General features: G+C 36.3%; 2 protein-coding genes across 2 annotated transcripts; one reads left to right on the forward strand and one right to left on the reverse strand.

Moving 5' to 3' along the window:
- The first annotated feature begins 5,217 nt into the window (after positions 1-5,217).
- Positions 5,218-6,197, forward strand: OR10A4 (olfactory receptor family 10 subfamily A member 4). The gene has a single exon (XM_039863437.1). The coding sequence runs from the start codon at positions 5,235-5,237 to the stop codon at positions 6,180-6,182; it is 948 nt and encodes a 315-aa protein (XP_039719371.1). The 5' UTR covers positions 5,218-5,234; the 3' UTR covers positions 6,183-6,197.
- A 2,289-nt stretch (positions 6,198-8,486) lies between these two features.
- Positions 8,487-9,434, reverse strand: OR2D2 (olfactory receptor family 2 subfamily D member 2). The gene has a single exon (XM_039863438.1). It carries the CDS (start codon positions 9,432-9,434, stop codon positions 8,487-8,489), a length of 948 nt encoding a protein of 315 aa, XP_039719372.1.
- Positions 9,435-22,657: the final 13,223 nt, after the last annotated feature.

The following is a 22,657-nucleotide window of genomic DNA, read 5'->3' on the forward strand; positions in this document are numbered from 1 at the left end:
TGAAACATATGAAAGAGAAAGAGAAGGAAGTCTAGATCAAAAGAAGGAAAAGTGAAGGGTTAGAGAAGGATCAAGGTAAATGAAGAAAAATATGGAATTACAACTATGGAATGGAGGCAGATGTAAAGTCATGAATCATGCTTTCATATTGTGTTTTGTGCAGCCCTAGGTCCTAAGAAGATTCATAAAGGAACTATTATAGGAGAAAAAGGAAAGCCAAACAAGTGGGGCTCTGAGCGCCCACCCCTGCCCCTGTTCATCCTCACTGGGTTTAAGTATTGAGATTCCTTATCAGATTCGGTTTAGAAAAAAAAAAAAAGGAGAGAGCACCTCTGCTTTAAAAGTCAAAAACCTACTGGTAAGCATATGTAATTTTCTTCAGCTTCATTTATTGGACATTCAGAGATTCTCTTTGATAACTTTTGAATTTTCGGCCCGAGAACCTTTTTTACTCCAGCCTTTTGTCACATGTTGTCCGGTGTCTAAGTGGTGTCATCTGGTAGTGCGTCATTAGGAAATTCTCAAATTGTGCTGTGCTGTAGTTTTCCTTTGGTTTCAATGGTTATGGGTCTCAGCTACACTTCATTAGATTTTTTTCTATCTATCCTACACTGCTTTGCTAAATGATTTGGAGTCTTTTTTAAACTATAGAAATTACAGTAATATCAAAATAATAATGATAATGATTTAAATTTGTGTAGTGTTTTATAATTCTACATTTATTTCCATATGATAATTTAAAGTACTGTTAAAAGGATTTTTTTACAAACACTTAGAAAAAAGAGTAGTGATTAATCCATCGTGGACTCATGACAAAGAACTTCATTAACATTTTAAGATATTAGTATGTTAAACCAATTAACTAATGTCGTTAATATAAAAGTTAATTAGTAAGTCAATGAACATTTATTGGTACTATGTAGGTATCAGGCAATGTTATGTAGATACAATGATGGATATCATTTGGTTTGTGTCTTCAGGGAGTGCACAGTTTGCAGGAGAGGACACATATAAAAATAATCATGATAGAAAACCACTGTTATAATTCAGGTATTTAAAAATGCTATGAGGAACACAAAGGAGAGAGTAATTAATTATATTTAGTTGGAGGATGGTGGTGGTCAGAAGAGATTTTGCAAAAAAGTTGACATTAAATCTTGGCTTGAACGGTGAGTAGTGATATGGTTTACTTGCATTTCACTAAGGCATTTGATGAACCCTTTCATGAGATCTTCGTTACTACATTAAAGAGATATGTTCCCAATAATAGCATATAACTATGTTTATTTATACCCAACCCATGTCTGAAGTGATTTATAGTCACTGATAGAAAAAATAATAATAAATAGCTTTGCTGTTTGCCCCAAAATTAGAGATTAAAAAAATTAGTGTCAATCCATTTTGGGATATGGCTTAAGTGATGTGCCCCAGAGTCTTGTCTCTGTTCTAGGATATATTTGGATTACGTATTTGAGGGGAGTGGACATCCCTGGCATACTGAGTGCTGCACAGCTCTTGTAATAGAGCAAAGTTTTAAAAATATCTTCTCAGAACATAGCAAAAAATTTAAACAAAATAAATATTCCTTGGAAGATGAAACCTAATGTATCATCTATAACACATACACACACACACTCAAACCTATAGTCTTACTTGACTATAGGTTTAACTAAAGATCCTGTCATCAAACTGCTATAAAAATAGGCTACACTAATTACTAAGCACTAGGAGTCAAGCTCCACTAAGTGCTGATGGTGCTATGATGAAGGAATAGATTTGTACTCGTAGTGTTAACAATTAGATAACATAAATAGATGCACACATATACAATTATAAAGCTGTTCTAATAGAGATTGACACAGTGTTACAAGAGAGTAAAAGAATAATCCCTTGATTAGGCCAAGGGAAGACAGGAAAACCTATCAAAGAAAATGATATTTCAGTTGAGACTTGCAAGATGAGTAGAAAGTTATACATAATCACAGGAAGAGGTTTCTAAGAGTGGAGAGCCACATGCACGAATGCAAGGAGGAGTGAGAGAATATAATGTGTGCACAGAACAGAAATATTTTCATGTGACCAGTGCATCAGCAGTCTAGGCTATTTGAAACTGGAAAAATAAGCAGATATCAGAGAAAAAGACCTTGTTAAAGGGTTTATACTTATTCCAGGGACAGTAAGGAGTGATTGAAAAATGTTAAGCAGGTAACTTAATCAGTTGCTGTCAGACCACACACAAGAAGTCAAGGATGGTTTGAAGAGAATGAACTGGAATTAGATTCCTACAGTATTCCAGGCTGGAGAAAATAAGAGCCAGAATCTAAAGGCTGTGTGGTAGGAATGAAGAATCAGTGTTTAGGAGGAAAAATAACAAGTTTGGGATGAAATGATTGTTATCCCAGTTCTTGGGTTATACAGTGGGCATTGTCATTTTCTAAAATGGAGTAGATAAAAGGAGAAGGTTTGGAACAGAGGAATATTAATGAGTATAATTTAGAATTCATCACTATTTAAATCTGTGTGTCTTGTATGAAGCTATAATGTTGATGTATGTAGTCTTCTGTGTCTACATTCCTTATGTGTGAAGCTCATTGTGTCCACATTCTGTCTGTGCAGATATTTCCCTGATTATTTTCCACATTTTCTTCATTGTTCATTCATTCATTCAAAAACAATTTACTGGGCGTCTACCTTGTTAGGAATTGGGATAAAAAGTTAAATAACATAATTTCTCCTTTCAAGGAGTATACTGTCTAGAATATAAGATAGAGACATAAATAATTGGTTATTCAAAGATAAAGACTATGCTAGTGGCTTTCTGAAAGGTCTCGTGTTGCTATTATCTCAAAACTTCCTGCCCCTCTCTAGAAATTGTCTTTCTCTTTGCTCTCCAACTGCCGCCAGTGCCAAACACTCCGCTTGACCTCACCTGTGAGGTCAGACTCATTTTTATTTTCAGAGAGTGGGTGAAAGTGTTGCTTGATGGTTAGATCCATGATTTGGAGTCAGACTGCTCAGGATGCATGTCCTAATGCCAATATTTACTGGCTGCCTAACCTTAGAAAATTACACAACTTCTCTATGCCTCGGGTTCCTTGGCTGTAAAATAATAGTCTACCTTCAGGTTGTTCTGAGACGAAAAACGTGACACATGCTAAACGCTTAGATTAGTGTCCAGCATTTATTTTGTGTTCCATAAATGTTCATTTTCACTATTAAAATAGAGATAAGGTATCGAAAAAAGCTTTCATACAAGTGATGCCCAGATTGAAGTTTTTAAAATGAATAGAATTCAGCAAAAAAAAATTTTTATTAAATGTATTGGGATGACACTGATTAATAAAATTATGTAGGTTTCAAGTGTACTATTCAATAATACGTCATATGTATGTTGACTGTGTGTTCACCGCCCAAAGTTAAATCTCCTTCCTTCACCATAAATTTGACCCCCTTTACCCTTATCTACCTTTCCCCTCCCTCCTTTCCCTCTGGTGATGACTAAATTGTTGTCTGTGTCTATGAGTTTTTGTTTGTCTTGTTCCTTTGTTGCTTTCAGTTTTATATCCCACATATGAGTAAAATCATATGGTTCTCAGCTTTTTCTGTCTGATTTATTTCACTTAGCATGATTATCTTGAGGTCCATCCATGTTGTGGCAGATGGCAGTATTTCATCTTTTCTTATGGCTGAGTAATATTCCATTGTATCTATGTACCACAGCTTCTTTATCCAATCAAAAATTTTAACACTTTCTCAGTATGTTTGCTCTTTACCTTCCTCCTTCCTTTACCACACTGACTTCACCTCTTGCACTTGCTCAGGACTTTACTCAAATATAATCTTTTCAGTGAAGCCTTCTGTGACACTCCCCCACACACCCCAAGTGCCTATCTCCTTCTCCACTGCTTTATTCTTCTCCATTATTCTTATTAATATCTAATATGCTATATATTTTATTTATATAATTTGTTTATAATCTGTCTTCCCTACTAGAAGGTGATTTCTATTAGGGAAGAGATTTTTGTTTGTTTGACTTACTGATATAGCTAGCCTCTTTAGTATCTAGAACAGTGTCTGGCACACAGGAAACAATATTTATTAAATAAAGTATTCTTTTCTCTTAAATATGGGAAAGTAAGGGCTACAGTGAGTTTGGGCAGTGAGTTAGATGAGAAGTGGATTTTGGAAGGTAGCTCTAACATTATAGCATAATAATTATAATGGTTAGCATTTATTGCCTATGTCTTATATACCAGTTACCGTGCTAAGTGCTTTAGATTTATTCCTTTATTTAAGTGTATTAAGTAATATGTATTTCTCAGAAAGAATTTTAGAGTCCCACTTTTGAAACTTAGTTATTAATACAATGATGAAATCTTCTGTTTCTTTTTCACAAGATTTAACATTATTATACCTGCATACTTAAGTTGATGTTTATTAACATGTAGCACTTCATAATTCTTGACAGTGAAGACACAAGTCAACAAATAGAAACTGATGAAAGGGTTTATACATAACATATCTAGATTTTCTCTGTGGTCTGATTCTATCCTGAGTCTGTCTTCCCTTTGTCTGATCACATATATTCACATAGAGAATATTTAGCCCAGGAATCAAACCAGTTTTTATATTGTGTGTCTTCTTGCTTTAACTGTGATTGTCTGAATATAGAAATGATGATTCCTCTAATATTCTGAAATCTTCTCAGGTGTGAACTGCTGGAGACTGGGACACATTAAGGTCTCTGCCTCAGGGATCATTGGTAACTGCTGGCTCACTTCCATTGCTTTTTCTCCTTCTCACCCTTTTATTTTGCAGAAAACATATCCTGACTCACTTCACCATCTTTCACTATGTCTCAAGAACCCTCTCTTCAGAAACTCTTGGCTTAGCTTTTTTTTAGCACCACGATTAGCGCTAAAGAAAATAGAAAAGCAGAGAAAATCAGGAGATGTATAGATATATACAGTATGCCTCTGTTCAGTCTGAAAAAAAGGATAATATTCTTCCAAAAAATTGTGAATCCCATAGTCAGACTTGTTTTTTACATTTTTGAAAGTACAGCTGTTTCTTCTTCAAAAACTATAACAGGAAATGTGGAAAAAGAAGCCATAGGAAGTTAATTTTCTAAGAGTATAATAGAGATCTAAATAAAATATAACTGAGGTCTAAATAACATATGGAGACTTCTCCTTCCTGGTGTGCAAATGCCCAGTGAAGTCCTGGGCAGAAGCATGATGTGGGGAAACTGGACAATTGTCAACAAATTTGTTCTTGTGGGCTTCTCGGCCTTGTCCTCTGAGCTACAAGCTCTACTGTTTCTCCTCTTTTTGACCATTTACCTGATTACTCTGATGGGCAATGTCCTCATCATCCTGGTCACTACAGCTGACTCTGCCCTACAAAGTCCTATGTACTTCTTCCTCAGGAACTTGTCTTTCCTGGAGATAGGGTTCAACTTGGTCATTGTGCCCAAAATGCTGGGGACCCTGATCATCCAAAATACAACCATCTCCTTCTTTGGCTGTGCCACTCAGATGTATTTCTTCTTTTTCTTTGGGGCTGCTGAGTGCTGCCTCCTGGCCACAATGGCATATGACCGCTATGTGGCTATCTGTGACCCTTTGCGATACCCAGTCATCATGGGCCATAAGGCCTGTGCCCAGCTGGCTGCTGCTTCTTGGTTTGCAGGGTTTCCAGTGGCCACTGTGCAAACTTCATGGATTTTCAGCTTCCCTTTTTGTGGCCCCAACAGGGTGAACCACTTCTTCTGTGACAGCCCCCCCGTCATTGCACTGGTCTGTGCTGATACCTCTCTGTTCGAACTGGAGGCTCTGACAGCCACTGTCCTATTCATCCTCTTCCCTTTCTTGTTGATCCTGGGGTCCTATGTCCGTATCCTCTCCACAATCTTCAGGATGCCCTCGGCTGAGGGGAAACGCAAGGCCTTCTCTACCTGTTCCTCCCACCTCCTGGTTGTCTCCCTCTTCTACAGCACTGCCATCCTCACTTACTTCCGACCCCGGTCCAGCACTTCTCCTGAGAGCAAGAAGCTGCTGTCACTCTCCTACACAGTGGTGACTCCCATGTTGAACCCCATCATCTACAGCTTAAGGAATAATGAAGTGAAGGCTGCACTGAGGCGGGTCATCCACAGAACCCTGGGCCCACAGAAACTATGACTGACTTAGATAGAAACTGAAAAGCTAGAATGCAAGGACAAAGGAAAGAAAAACAAATTTTTCACATGGGTTTTTGGTCTCTACTCTTTCTGGGAGCCACAGCATACCCACTGGGATTTTGGACTTTCCACTGAGATCCATTTCTGAATAAAAGAACATAGTGGTGACAAAAAAGACGGCAGTAGGTGCAGTGTTCTGTGGGACTGTGGTACCAGTGTTCCTGAGGATGCTGGTTGTTTGCACAGGTTAGGAGCCTATCTGAGCCTATTACAATTTGCCATTTTTTATTTGTTTTAGTTTTCCTTGATTTTCTTCACCCATGTCATTTTTATGATCTTCTTCTTTACTTTCTTCTGTTTGTCCAAAAATTCTATCTGAAACTTTTAAGGATCCTTTTGTTTACAAGATAAAATAATGACAATAAATAGTAGAGTTTGATTTCATTCTTTCATTCTTTTATTTGAACTAGACATTTCAACAAATTTTTATGCAGTAATCAGCCTATGTTAGACCTTGTTTAGGCCTCGAAGACACATTGGTGAACAAAACAAAACTCTTACCTCATGGAAATTATATTCTAGTGAGAAATAGAGGTAACAAAAAGATATTTAAAATCTCCACTCACTTATAAAGTACACATACTTAAATGCTAGCAAATGAGGAATTCTTCCTCTGCTACTATAACTGGCCTATGCCTCATCTGGAGAAAGACAATTCCATATTACCGACAACTGCCTCAATCTCAAATTATTCACCTTGGATATGAGATTTGTTTGACAGAAAGAAATCTCCAGTCAAGTATAAGTGGACAAATTATAGGAAACTGCTATGAATAACCCAAAGTTTCTTTGTTTACTAAATTATTTTTGGAATCTCATTGTTATTAGATGAAATCAACTGTCTCTTTTAAGCTTGCTTATCACTCAACCAATATACCAGCCCCTCTTTATGATTTTGTCCAGCAAACATTGTCCAACTCTGGACTCTTGGAACATGGGCACCATAGCTTTGTGTAAACTATTCAGAAGAATGTATTGATAACAACATAAAATAGCATTACTGCATAGGCACATCCTGTCCATAGACTCTATGTGCTATGTTGGTACCGGGACCAGTTCAATCTCCCACACAAGGTGTCCTTCAGCTCTCATGTAGCAAGGCTCCTGGGGAGGAATACATTCTGAAATTCCATAAGAATTTGCAAAAGGAAAGACAGATCACAGGGTTCTACTTGCATGGTGGCAATCACACAACTGAGCAAATTGGCACCATAATAAATTTATCATTTCCAATTTTAGCCAAGCTTTAATCACTCCCTCACATTCATTTTACTTGATCTTGGTATGGTCGGTAGAATAATGGGCCCACAAAGATGTCCACATTCTAGACCCAGAACCTGTACATATGGTACCTTACATTTAAAAGGACTTTGAGGATGTGATTAAATTAAGAATCATCATATGGGGAGGTCATCCTGGATTTTTTTTTTTATTTTGGAATACAATAACAAGAAATCAGAAGATAGGAAGAGAATGAGCTTAAATATTCATTCACATAGCTTCTTCGCCTCCATATACCTAAGTTCACAATTCTTCCCTGGTGGCCTTCTACATACAGCTACCCTCTCCAAGTTCTAGTTGACTGCTCTTGATCCATCAGGCCCAGGTTTGGTAACAGCTTCTCACTCTTGTTACCCTGAGATGTCAGAATTTATTGGTTTCTAAAACCCCGTCTTTACCTTTATAAAGTTGTGTCCTGATAGGTGCAATATTCATGTCTCTAATAAGAATGTGAGAAGTACAGCAGAGCTCATTAATTCTGCTTCATCATACCCACCTCAAAGACACATGTAGATACATGTACATGCACACATATATATAGCATCTAGCTCATAGTAAGTGATTAAGTAGTGTTTGCTAATTTATTGATTATTTGGTGATGCAAAGTGATTCAGAAATACCAAAAGATAAAGGAGTTGAAGTAGCATCTGGGATAGATAGATAATAGTATGTAGCATGATAAAAATATATATATTTTATAGGTTCCAGGGTCTATAAAATGTGAATATTTCTCAAAGAATTTCCTAACACATAGGTGCTAAAAGACCAAGCAGAAGGAAGCAGACCCTCCTTCCTATTGCTCCATGAATTCTTCTTCTTCTTCTTCAACAAAGGAAGTACTAGGTGAAGGATGGAGGATGGACCCATGGATAACGCCAAAGGATAAGAATTGTACCACATTCCAGGCTTGCTTAGGGAACTACTCAGTAAGTCTTACAAGTAGAGAGTCAGGAGGCTCTCACTGTCAGTGGAAAATCCCGAGCCTGCATGGAAAATTTCTTGTGGCTACATTCCTCAGAGCTCTCTTCACATCCTTGTTCCTCAGGCTGTAGATGAGGGGATTAAGCATGGGGGTCACCACTGTGTAGAATACAGACACCAGTTTTTCCTGTTCTTTGGAAGACTTTGGTGTCATGTAGGTGACAACTGCTGACCCATAAAAAAGGATGACCACCATAATGTGGGAGCCACAGGTAGAGAATGCCTTGAGTCTCCCCACAGCTGACTTCATCCTGACCACAGTCACTATGATGCGGCAATAGGATAGCAGAATAAAGGAAACAGGTATGAGGAGAATCATAACTCCCATGAGGAAAATGGCCATCTCTGAAGTCCAAGTGTCTGTAGATGCCAAGGTCAACAGTGCAGGGGCCTCACAAAAGAAATGAGCAATACTGTTGCTGCCTCGGTAGGGTAGCCGTAGTGTGAAGGTGGTGTCCACAACAGACACCAGAATGCCACTGGTCCATGATCCTGCAGCCAGCCGAGCACACACCCTCCAAGTCATGATGCTGGGGTAATGCAAAGGATTGCAGATGGCCACATACCGATCATAGGACATCACTGCCAGAAGGACACACTGTGTACCCCCAAAAATGAGGAAGAGTAGGAGCTGAGCTGTACAACGTGTAAGTGGAATGACCTTCTTCCTTGAGAGAAGATGGGCTAGGGCCTGAGGAATGATGTTGGTAGAGAAACAGAGGTCAGCCAGAGATAAATTCCAGAGAAAAAAATACATGGGTGTGTGAAGAAGGGAGTCAACCTGAACAAGGGATATGAGAAGCAGATTCCCAAGTACAGTGACCAAATAGATACCCAGGAATAAGATAAATAGCAGCTGCTGGGTGTGTGGATCATCAGAAAGTCCCAGGAGGAGGAATTCTGTCACCTGTGTCTGATTTGTCTGTTTCATAGTTTGTTTGTTTGTTTGGTACGAAGTCACGCATAAATATGTATAACCTATAAAACAATATAATTAAGTTGAAGGGCTTAGAAATTGCCCTCAATCACTACAAACCATTTCTAGAATCCCCTTTGAAGGTTTTTAGAAGATGATCGTGCCACCTTAGTTGAAACATTTTCAATGTTGCAAAACTTAATACTTTATAAGATGGTGCATTCACTTTTAGTGCCATCTGGCAAGTGTAGAGTAGATCAAAAAATCATCTTCTTTATTCTGAATATCATCTTCTTTATTCTAATAACAAAACAATAGGTTGAATTCATCTATAAATCATGCCATTTGATTTCACCTTTTATCTACTAAAACCTTTAGCTTTATGCTGCTCTTGCCACACCATCTCATCTCATGATGATGTAAATATATTTATTTCTTTAGACAAAAAGCTGTACCTATTGTTGCCACCCTGAAAAGATAATCTCTGGGGTATAAGAATTCAAAAAGAGCCCAAGTACCCCGCAAAACTGACTTTTTCTTAGAGAAAACCTGTTTTGAAGGAGCTGGGAAACCAAGGGGCAACTCTGGATAGTGCCATAATCTCTTTGGAAATCCTATCCCCAGCTTCAGCTGCAGTTCCCAGAGATCATTCTTAACCATCGGTAAACTTCCAAAGTAGCAGACACATCCTCACAACAGAATTTCCATTGTAAGCCACCAACTTCACTCGTTTTCTATGTTCAGACTAAACAGCACTAATCTGCTACTTCCAGCTCATCATCTCTCCCTGCCTGGCATTATCTGTCTACTCTTCCCAGATTTCACAAACTCCTTTGAAAACCGTGTCTATGTATTTTTCACTTTTATGTACTTTATTAGACACAGCATAGAACTTTGTTCAATAAATTATAATTAATTAAATTAAATTAAAACAATTTGGTCACATAATTTAGTAGAGTTGTTTTAAAAGCCTGCCAATATCCCTAGAGAGATTTGCAGGAATTTGGGAGCAATACTAAAATATCATGGAGCTGTTCCAAAAAGAGAGAAAATAAATTTAAAGTCTAAAGTTTAAGGCCCTGTGCAAGGCTTAGGCTTTCGACTCTTTATCTGTCTGGTAAAGGTGCTTTAAAATAATGTTTTAAATATTTCAAATGCATACATACACATATACATACATACACATGGGCGTACATACAAACATCAAATAGAATGTATGGGATTTCCGAGGAAATCAATTATATCAAAATACAGTTATTGAAATGATTTTAGAAAACAAATATGTGATATAATAATAATACATGTGCTCCTTCAACACATTAAATTTTAAAATATTGTTGAAAGTCTAAGAACCACTTTAATTTCAAAATGATGAGCTTATATTATATTTTGAGATATCTTAAACAATTGCAATATGGTATAAAAATACCTCCGATTTTATTGGTGATAAAGTCATGGATACTGATAATGTTGGTTTGGGTTTGTTATCTACTTCAAACAAGAAGGAAATTTTAAATTTCAGTTAGAGTAAAGGAAAAATTAAAGAGTAACATTTACATCGAAATTGAAGAAAGCCCTTAATTCTAAGAACTCCTGGGCTAAAGGAATTCCCAGTTTTCTCAAAAAGACACAATTATACTCTATGTAATCTGATAACAGAGTCTTAGGCATTTGGATTAGTCCATGAGTCAAAATGATGAAAGATTTCAATTCATCATTGAAATAATAAATGAATAAATGAAACATTAATATGAACAATCACATCTCTGCTTGATGATCATTTATGGCTCCCTTTCCAGTTACTTTCCTTGCCACAGAACTAGGACACACTGGTTTTTATGTTCCACTGGTTTTTGCTCAGCATAGTCCCTCTATTCAGAGATATGCCCACTACATGGAGTTAGCATCATTTTCATTGAACATTCATCACACTTTGAATATTCGATAACTTTATTTGTTGATCAAATGTTATTGACCAAGCACTTCCTTGGTAATGGAGACACAGAGGGAATACCCAGCTCTTGAGGCCAAAGACTCTCAGATAGGAGAGACCAAACTATAGTCATGTTTTATCCCCAGTGTCAGTGTGTGCCCTAGAACACCATAGAACCATAGCAAATGTTGGTTTAATGAATAAATGTACTGGACCAAGTGAGTCTGTTTGATCTAACAATTAAGCCAAACTGATATAGAATTACTTCTAATGGTAAATATAGTCTATTGTTAAATAACTGACATAAAAATAAAATTTGAGAACTCAAGCTATTTTAAGATAGGTACTTTTGGAATTACCATCCATCTAGTAGAAGGCCCTACCTGGTTGGTTCTTAGAGTCTCCACTTATGGTTTGGCTCGGGTCATTTGGATTTACTTCTGCCTCAGTTCATACCCTTCCCAGAGTAGAAATTAGTGCAACAGTATCAATCAGATATCTAGATCTCAGGGAAAATTAAATGGTAAGCAAACAATGTTTCTCAGTTTTACTGAAAAGAGATATAGAGGATAAAACTAAACACTGTCACAAAGTTCTAAGTGATGCCTACAATCTGTAGTTAACTTAATGAAGAGCAGCTAGAGGATATTGCTGATTTCTATGCCTTCTTACACATTCTGCACTCCCACCTATTTCCAACATACATAGACATAGACACACAGAAGTATACACATTCACAAACATCTCGTATACCCTAGATACATAAGTGTACTTACAGCATGATGTACTTACCTCCATCATAGCTCTTAACAAACTATATTGAAATTATTTTCTTTCTCTGTGACTGTAAGATATTTCAAGAGCAGTAACCACATCTGATTCATCTTTATTCACAGCAAATAAGATAAATCCTGGCACAGAATAAGTGTCCTACAGGTGTTTTTTGAGCTGATTTGACCTTAACCAAAATATCAGGAGACAGAGAAGCGAATAAAAGAGATGAGTGTGACATGTGTCCTGTCAGATGGCAAGAGCTCCCACTGACCCTAAGAGTACAACATTAGAAAGTTATACCCCTGACCTCTTCCAATTTGTTTTTCAAAGCATGTTATTCTCCCAAGCAAATGTGGAAGAGAAAATGCTTCCCCAGGTGATCTGTTCTTCAGGGTCAGGAAGCTTCTGTAAAAAAAAAATCATGCCTCTGTCAATCTTTTTCTCATGTTATTCTGCCTTTTCTCCAGTTGTAAGTTCACTTCTCCAAAAATGACATATATTACTGGATGTGGAATAGACTAATAGGGTCATAGAGCCATGCGTTGTCTAAGCTGATATTTCTTTTAGGAAGATGATATTGAGGAAATCTATAGGAACCAAGAGAAAATACTAAATTTATCTTCTGATTCCAAGGTCTTTTTTCCTCCAAATCATGTATTCCTTACCCTCCATACCCATTATTCTCTTTCAAGCCCAGTTCACAGAAGCATAAGAATCTCCAGCCAAAGGGTCCATACTGACTCTGTGGAAGCCATGTTTACATCTCCATCACGTAAGGACCATGATTCTTCCTCACAGGGAATTCAGCATTGTAATTGTGGTTTGCTAAGGTAGATACATTGTGGAAAAAAACCTTGGCTAGATCTATTACAAGATTTAACTCTAAGAATCAGATCGTTTGGACAAAATTAGTTGAATTTAAAAAACCAAATTTATAAAGGGGTTGAAACCAATTTCACTACCAATATATGCCAGGTTATCTCCTTAGTTCAAATCCTGTCTTCTCTTTTCCTCCTTCTAATAATTTTACCAACATTTTCTCATCTGGTAGAGAAAAAAGATCATATTAGCGTGTCAGAATCAGTAAAAATATCCCGCCATTGAGAGAGAAACTGCTGCAGGTATATTGGCTGCAGAATGGGCAGAGTGGAGACTAGAAGCATCTTGTCATGAAGTCAAAGAGCTCAGTAACATCAAGGACAAGGCAGGAAGGGGAATCACCACATCTCTAATGTCTTCCCACTCTATCAAGAGATCTTATCATTGAGTTCAGTGCATAATGTGCAACAATAGTTCCATTTAAATGAGGTAAGCAGAGGGACACATAAGCAGTCTCTGGAGTGGCTAAAGTGCTCAGGAGAATTCTGAATCATTAACGTGGATCCTGAACTGCCGTTCCTCTCAGAAGCTTTCCAAATGGTTATAAGGAGGACAGAAAATTACATGTAGTTAGCACTCCCATCTCTGTTTATGAGACAATGTAGATGCAAAAATCCACCAAAAATTAGAGCTAATTGAATGCAAAGGTGAACTTAAAAATAACACAACATGATCAAATATGGTTTATTTCTAGGATGCAAATACATTTCAATATCAGAAACCCTAAAAAGAAATTTCCAAATTATTACACTGATGGGTAAAATCAGATAATAATCTCAGCGATGTAGAGAAAAAAAAATGTGTTAGAGAAAAACATAGAGTGATGTCAGAAACATGGCGGAGTGAGAGATGTCCCCATATCTAAATATCTGAATATCTAAAACTCAACAAAAAACACCCAAACTGCACACCAGCATGTCTGAGCATGGGACCTGCACATAAGAGCTACCACAGGTCAGAACCCCCTGTGTTGGGTGGTGGACTGGAAAAAACAAAGAAGCTGCCTCTTGTAGCCGCTGGAGCTCCCTGCAGGAGGATGGGGAGGGGATGAGGTACAGTGAGTTCCCTGAATAGCCCTGCCTGGGAAAGCTGGGAGCTCCACATGGCCAGAGGCAGGGCCCAGTCATCAAGGCAGAAAGCAGACAAGTGAGGATGGCAGAGAAGCGGGGAAGACAGAGAAACAACAGTTGATTTTTACCAGCCGCAGTTGCAAAAATTAGGCTGAGCCACATCTGTTACCTCCTAACCCCAAGAGCGCCTCCCCTCATATCCTCTGAGATTAAACACCATGGAGCCCCAGGGGATCTGAGCAAATGCTACCGATACTGTTGCTAACACTGATGGGGACTGAGACTGAGGGTAGCGAGCGTGATTAAACATCTATTAGGAAATAAAAGGCATTATTAAGGCTGTCTATAAAGCAGGAACCAAAGGGGCTTAGATACCACCTACTGGAAACCAAAAGAAAAGTACTTTCTTTGCAACAGGCTAGAGAGACCTTGATAAAATAAATCTTTCTGGCAAGAAAAAGCAGAATACATTTCCATTAATGCCCAGGAGGAGAAATAGTCCATTAAACACCATAAACAACCAAGGTGACAAAGAAGCTCAGAAAGAAAGAGAAAAATGTCCAGAAAATGTTTAGCGATATAGAAATATGTGACTTAAATGACAGAGAATTCGGGATGGTACTTCTGAAAAAACTCAATGAGATCCAAAACAATTCATATCAACAACTTCAGGAATTGAAAAAAACAACTAAATGAGCAGAATGAGTTCTTTATCAAGGAGACTGAAACTCTCAAAAAAAAAAAAAAGCATTAGAACTTCTGGAGATGAAAAACACACTGAAAGAGATGAAAAATGAAATTGCAAGCTTGGGAAATAGAGGCGACCAAATGGAGAAAAGGATCAGTGATAGCGAAGACTGAAATCTAGAAATAAATCAGAAGGAAGAAGAGAGAAACTGAAGAATGAAAAGTAATGAAAGAGAAATTCAAGAACTAGCTGTTACCATCAGGAGAGGAAACATAAGAATAATGGGCATTACCAAAAGAGAGGAAAGGAGCAGGGACTAGAAAGCATTTTCAGACAAATAGTTGATGAGAATTTCCCAAATCTGAGGAATGAGCTTGAGCTTGGAATTCAAGAAATCAACAGAACACCCAATTATCTCAGCCCAAAAAGGCCTTCACCAAGACACATTGTATTAAAGTTATCAAAAATCAACGACAAAGAATTCTCAGGGCAACCAGGGAGAAGAAAATGGTAACTTATAAAGGAAAACCCATTAGATTATTGTAGGACTTCTCAGAAAGGAATGGAATCAAATATTTAAACTATTAAGTGAAAGGCACTACCAGTCTAGAATAATGTATCCAGCTAAGCTCTCCTTTAGATATGAAGGAGAAATTAAGACCTTTGCAGATGTACAAAAATTGAGGGAATTCTCCACTATGAGGCCTGTATACAGGAAATATTGAAAGGTCTCAGCTCACCTAAAACAAAATGACAAAAAAATATATATATAATTAGGAGTAAGGACACTAGCCGGCTGATAGAAGCAAAGGAGTGCAACCCTTATTAAGAACAGGACATTATAAGCTTAAACAATAAGAAGAGAATTGCTATAGCAAGATGGTAATGAATGTTCAGCATATACAGGGACAAACTGAGACAACCATATCAGAAAAGTGGAGGATTCAAAGATCCAAATTCGCAAAAGGATATGGAGATAAGTCACGCTCAGAAGAAAATGGATGACTGTATAAATATATAACTCTTTTTCGTTTTTGTAATGGTAACCACATGCCAAAGATTTAGAACTGAAGTATATAAATTAAAACAAGAAGGACCAGAGGGAAAACCCACAAAAGCCAACCAAAATAAAAACAGAAACACAAGGACAAGGAAGCAATGGAAACACCGAGCTACCAGAAAGCAGAAGATAAAATGGCTATAAGAAGACCTCATATTTCAATAATCACCCTAAATGTAAATGGACTAAACTCACCAATAAAAAGGCACAGAGTTGCAGATTGGATCAAAAAACAAAACCCAACCGTATGCTGCCTCCAGGAGACACATTTTAGCTCCAAAGGCAAATATAGAATCAAAGTAAAAAGGTGGAAAATGTTATTTCAAACAAATGGCATTCAGAGAAAATGGGAGTAGTAGTTTTAATATTGGACGAAATAGACTTCAAAATAAAAAAAGTATAGTAAGATATTTCATAATGATAAAGGGAACCATGCACCAAGAAGATATAACACTTATTAATATCTATGCTCCCAGTCAGGGAGGCCCGAAATATGTAAAGTGATTACTAACAGAACCAAAGGGAGAAACCGACCAAAACACTATCATAGTAGAGGAATTAAATACCCCACTGTCAGATATGGACAGATCATCCAAACAGAAAATCGATAAGGAAATAACATCCTTAAATGACACATTAGACCAACTGGACATAATTGACATTTACAGAGCCTTCTATTCCAAAAGCAGATGATTATACATTCTTCTCTAGTGCACATGGAACATTCTCAAGGATTGACCACATACTGAAACACAGAGAGAGCCTCAACAAATATGAGAGGGTTGAAATAATACCAACCACATTCTCTGATCATAATGCTTTGAAACTAGAGATCAACTGCAAAAGGAAATCAAGAAGAACCACAAATACTTGGAGATTAAACAACATGCTACTGAAGAATAACTGGGTCAAAGAAGAAATTTAAAAAAGAGAGATCAAGAGATACATAGAAATGAATGATAATGATAGTACAACATATCAAAACTTTTGGAACTTGGCAAAAGTGGTCATAAGAAGAAAGTTCGTATTACAGGCCTATCTCTAAAAACAAGAAGAAGCCCAAATAAACAACTTAACACGTCATATTATAAAACTAGAAAAGGAAGAACAATTGAAGCCTAAAGTCAGCAGAAGGAAGGAAATAATCAAAATCAGAACAAAAAATAATGAAATTGAAAACAAACAAAAAAATCAAAAAAATAAATGCAACAAAGAGCTGGTTCTTTGAGAAGGTTAATATTGACAAACCCCTGGTTAGAATCACTAAAGAAAAAAGAGAAAGAACATAAATAAACAAAATCAGGGATGAAAGAGGGGAAATTATGACAGATACCGCAGAAATACAAAGGATCATGCAAGAATACTATGAAAAAGTATATAACACCAAATTTAATAACCTAGAAAAAGTGGACCAGTACTTAGAAAAACAAAACCTTCCTAGACTGAATCAAGAACTGGAAAATCTAAATAGACCAATCAGCAGTATGGTAATTGAAACAATTATCAAAAACCTACCAAAAAGTAAAAGTCCAGGACCAGTTGGCTTCACCAGTTAATTCTACCGAACATTCAAAGAAGATTTAATACCAAACTCCTCAAACCCTTCCAAAAAATCAGAGAGGAGGCAATACTCTCAACTCATTTTATGAGGCCAATATTACCCTGATACCAAAACCTGGTAAAGATAACACACAGAAAGGAAAACTACAGACCAATATTTCTCATGAACACAGATGCAAAAATCTTAAATAAGATACTAGCGAACCGAGTACTGCAACATATTAAAAGGATTATATGCCACAATCAAGTGGGCTTCATCCCAGAGGCTCAGGGATGGTTCAACATATGCAAATCGATTAATGTGATACACCACATAAACAAATTAAAAAATAAGAATCATATGATCATATCAATAGCTGCAGAAAAAGCCTTCAACAAGATACAGCACCCATTTATGATCAAAACACTTAACAAAATCAGTATAGAAGGAAAGTACCTTAACATAAAAAAGACCATCTATGACAAACCCTCAGCCAACATTATACTTAATGGTGAAAATCTAAAAACCTTTCCTCTAAAATCAGGAACAAGGCAAGGCAGTCCACTATTGCCACTGTTAATCGATATAACATTGGAGGTCCTAGAAAGTGCAATCAGGCAAGAGAAAGATATAAAAGGCATCCACATAGGAAACAAAGAAGTCAAACTGTCACTATTTGTGGATGACATGATTCTCTACATAGAAAACCCTAAAGACTCCACAAGAACACCACTAAAAACAATAAGCAAATACAGTAAAGTCTTTGGGTACAAAATCAACGTTCAAAAATTCATAGTGTTCTTATACTTTAATAATGAAATGTCAGAAAAAGAAGTGGAAAAAATAATTCCTTTTGCAATTGCACCAAAAAGAAATACCTAGGAATAAATTTAACAAAAATTTAACAGAACCTGTGAAGGACCTATATAATAAAAACAACAAGGCCCTATTAAAAGAAATTGAAGAAGATACAAAGAAATGGAAAGATATTCTTTGTTCTTGGACTGGAAAAATCAACAGTTAAAATGACCTTATTACCTAGAGAATTATACAGATTTAATTCAACTCCCATCAAAAATTTAAAGAAATAGAACAAAAAATCATCACATTTGTATTGAAGCACAAAAGACCCTGAATTGCCAAAGCCATCCTGAGAAAAAAGAACGAGGTTGGAGGCATCACTCTGCCTGACTTCAAATTCTACCACAAAGCGACAATAATCAAAACAGCATGGTATTGGCAGCAAAACGGACACATGGACCAATGGAACAGAATCGAGAATCCAGAAGTAAACCCATATTTATATGGGCAAATAATTTTCAACAAAAAAGCCAAAAATATACTGTGGAGAAAGAAAAGCCTCTTCAGTAAATGGTGGTGGGAAAACCAGAAAGCCACCTGCAAAAGAATGAAACTAGACTGTTGTCTATCACCACACAGAAAAATTATCTCAAAATGGATTAAGGACCTGAATATAAGACCTGAAACAATAAAGAAAGAAGACATAAGAACTAAAGAAAGAAAATATAAGAACTAAAAGAAAATATAGAACTAAAGAAAACATAAGAACTAAACTCATGAACCTTGGACTTAAAGAGGATTTAATGAATTTGACCTCAAAGGCAAAGGAAGTAAATAAATGAATGGGACTACATCAAATTAAAAAACTTCTGCACAAAAAAAGAAATCGTCAGCAAGGTAAAGAGAGAACCATCCGAATGGGAAAATGTATTTACAAGCAACACCTCCGATAAAGGCCTAATATCCAAAATATACAAAGAACTCATGCAACTCAATAATAACAACATCGACAACAAAAGATCCAATCAAAAAATGGGCAGAAGACTTGAATAGACACTTCTCCCTAGAGGACATACAAATGGCCAACAAACATATGAAATGATGGTTATCATCGCTAGCTATTAGGGGAATGCAAAACAAAAGCACAATGAGATAGCACCTCACATCTGTTAGAATAGCTGTAATCAACAGGACAAGTAATAACAAATGTTGGAGAGGATGCGGAGATAAAGGAACCCTCCTACACTGTTGGTGGGTCTGCAAATTGGTACAGACACTTTGGAAAACAATATGGAGGTTCCTCAAAAAACTAAGAATTGATCTACCATATGATCCAACAATCCCTCTACTGGGTGTTTACCACAAAGACTTGAAAACTCATATCTGAAAAGATATTTGCAGACCAATGTTCATAGCAGCATTGTTCACAGTGGCCAGGGCATGGAAGCAACCAAAGTGTTCTACGATAAATGATTGGCTAAAGAAACTGTGGTACATATATACAATGGAATATTACTCAGCAATAAGGAGAGATGAAATACTGACATTTGCGACAATGTGGATGGACCTCAAGACAATCATGCTAAGCGAAATGAGCCAGACAGAAAAGGATGAAAAGCACATGATATCACTTATTTGTGGGATATAAACATAAAAGCAACAAGTGAACAGGACAAACAAACAGAGACTTATGGACATGGACAATAGACTAGTAGTTACCAAAGGGTACGGGGGAGGAGGGAGGTAGACAGGGTAAAGGGGATAAAATATGTTGTGATAGAAAGAAATCTAACTATATATGAGAGGTGAACACACAGTGTAAATATATATATGTCTTACTTAAAAAAAAGAAAAAGTAAAACACCTATTTATTATTATTTTTTATCTTTGTAAACCAGGAATAAGATAAATGTTCTTTTACATGCACTAAAACCCAATAACACATCTTGTATTTGATAGAAAAATTTTAGGTGCAATCTCTAAGATCAGGAACAAGACAAGAATGCTTCTACCACCATTACTGTTTAGCATAGTACTGCAAGTCATTAAAAATACCATGAAGAAAGAAAAAGATATAAGATATAATAATTGAAAGAGAAGAAACAAAAACTCTACTATTTGCTGAATGTATGACTATCCACCTAAAAAAAAATATTCATTGAACTGTTAGAAATAATAAAGAAATATTTGCCAGTTTCCTGTATCAGAGCTCAACCTAAAAAAAATTCTCTACCTCTCTAACAGCAATAACCAACTGGAAAATATAATTTTTAAAATAGAATACAATTTCACAATAGCAGCAAAAATTATCAAGTATGTAGAAACAAGTCAAGAATACAAGCAGTCTCCATGGGAGGAGAGGGGGAATCAGTTATAGTGAAGTAGAAGATGCTTTGAATAAATAGAGAGATATTTCATCTCTTGGATCAGATGACTTTAATAGTATAAAGATATCATTTCTCCCCAAATTGATCTATAAATTTAGGATGATACCAATAACAATTCCAGTTGGACTTTTTGAGTAACTCAAGAGATTTATTCTTAAATTTATGTGGAGAAATAAGAATCCACAATTGAAATATTGAAAGGAGTGATGTAGAGATACCCTACAAGATATTAAGACAAATTGCCAAGCTACAGAAATAAAAGCTAAGTGGTACTGTTGGGAAAACAAACAAACAAACAAACAAACAAATGGGACAGAATTGAGAGCTCGCAGATAGACCCACGTGGAAATTTAATGTACAACAAAATTAATTCCAAAAATCATTAGGGAGAAGACAAATAGTTTAGTAAATTGTGTTGGTAAAATTAGCTTACTACAATTAGAAAAATAAAACAGGATTCCTACCTAATATAACCTAATATAACATAAGATGGTAGTCTCTAAATGGATTAAAACCTAAAAGTTAAAATAGAACACCGGCATTATAGAAGAAAACATAGTATATCTTTTTTACTTAGAGTAAGAAAATTCCAAAGCACAATCCAAATTGAAAAATTTGATGAATTTTATTTCATCAAAATCTAGGACTTATCTTTAATAAAGAACATTAAAAACAAAGTTAAAATATAGATGAGAAAATGAATGAGGTATTTGCACAATGATATATAAAATCAATAATAAATAAGAACTTACTATCAGGAATTTATAATAAATTCTAAAAATCAATAAGAAAAGAAAGAACATAAGATGTACGTATATATAATGGCATATTACTCAGCCATAAGAAAAAATGATATACTGCTATTTGTGACAAATGGGTGGATCTTGAGATTATCATGCTAAGCAAAATAAGTCAGATAGAAAAAGTTGAGAACCATTTGATTTCATTTACATGTAGGATGTAAAACCAAAAGCAGCAAAGGAACAAGACAAACAAATCTCATAGATACAGACAACAGTTTAATAGTTACAAGAAGGAAAGGGGTGAGAGGGGGAGGTGGATAAAGGTACAAGGGGGTCAAATAGATAGTGATGAAAGGAAATTTGACTTTGGGTGGTGAACATACAGTGCAATGTACAGATGATGTATTATTGAATTGTATACTTGAAACCTATATAATTTTATTAACAATGTCACCACAATAAATTTAATTTAAAATGGCTTTAAAAAACAATCTTAATACTTCATTTAATACTTCAAGAAATGAATTGTTTAAGAAACAGTTGTGTACAAAACTGTCCTTTGAATTATCCCCACAAAATAATAACTTTGACTATGTTCAGTAAAAGTATACAACTTTAATAAAACAGCACACTCAAAACTCCTATTGTCATGTTGATATTAGGACAGTACTAACAAACTCCACCACTTAAGGTGATCACATTGCACCAAAACAACCAAAAACCAAAATACAAGTTGCATTCCTAAATTAGACCATTGGCGTCCAAATAACCCAACATCCGCTGATTGTCACTTCTATTTAATCTCCATGTAAACAAAAACACGAGTTTGGTAAATTGTGACTCTCTGAGAATATATCTGCTGATTCCATTTAAATGAAATTCATGTAAGGTTTGAAAGAGGGGTGAATATGATTTGGAGGCTTTAGTCTTTAATTTCAAATATAAGACTAAGTGCCCTAGGGTGTCTCAGAGGATGGAAAGATAATAAAGTTGAGGTCTCTTAAAGCTCCAGGGAGTGCCCTGTTTACATCACCTCAAGACCTCACCTTTAAATGTTTTCGTGAAAAAAAATCCTCTGTTCAGACTTGGGACCTGGGAGAAATGGCATTTGTCCCTTGAATCAAATAAGGCAGAGAGGCTTGGGATGAAGTCAAACTCATAGGAAGACTCTAGATAGTTCTTCTGGGGGGCATCGATCAAGAGGCAACCCACAACTGGTACTGTCCTCCAAGAGTGAGCCTGCAAGCTACAGAAATTACTCCTTCCCACGTTTGATATTGATTTCTGAACCAATGAATCCTCAGCCTTGTTTCTGCCTGGTGTCTGTCCTCAGGTGGGAAAGCTGGGAAAGAGAGCAGGAAAG

Source organism: Pteropus medius, unplaced genomic scaffold, assembly GCF_902729225.1.
Source record: "Pteropus medius unplaced genomic scaffold, Ma_sr-lr_union100, whole genome shotgun sequence".
NCBI classification, from domain to species: Eukaryota; Metazoa; Chordata; class Mammalia; order Chiroptera; family Pteropodidae; genus Pteropus; species Pteropus medius.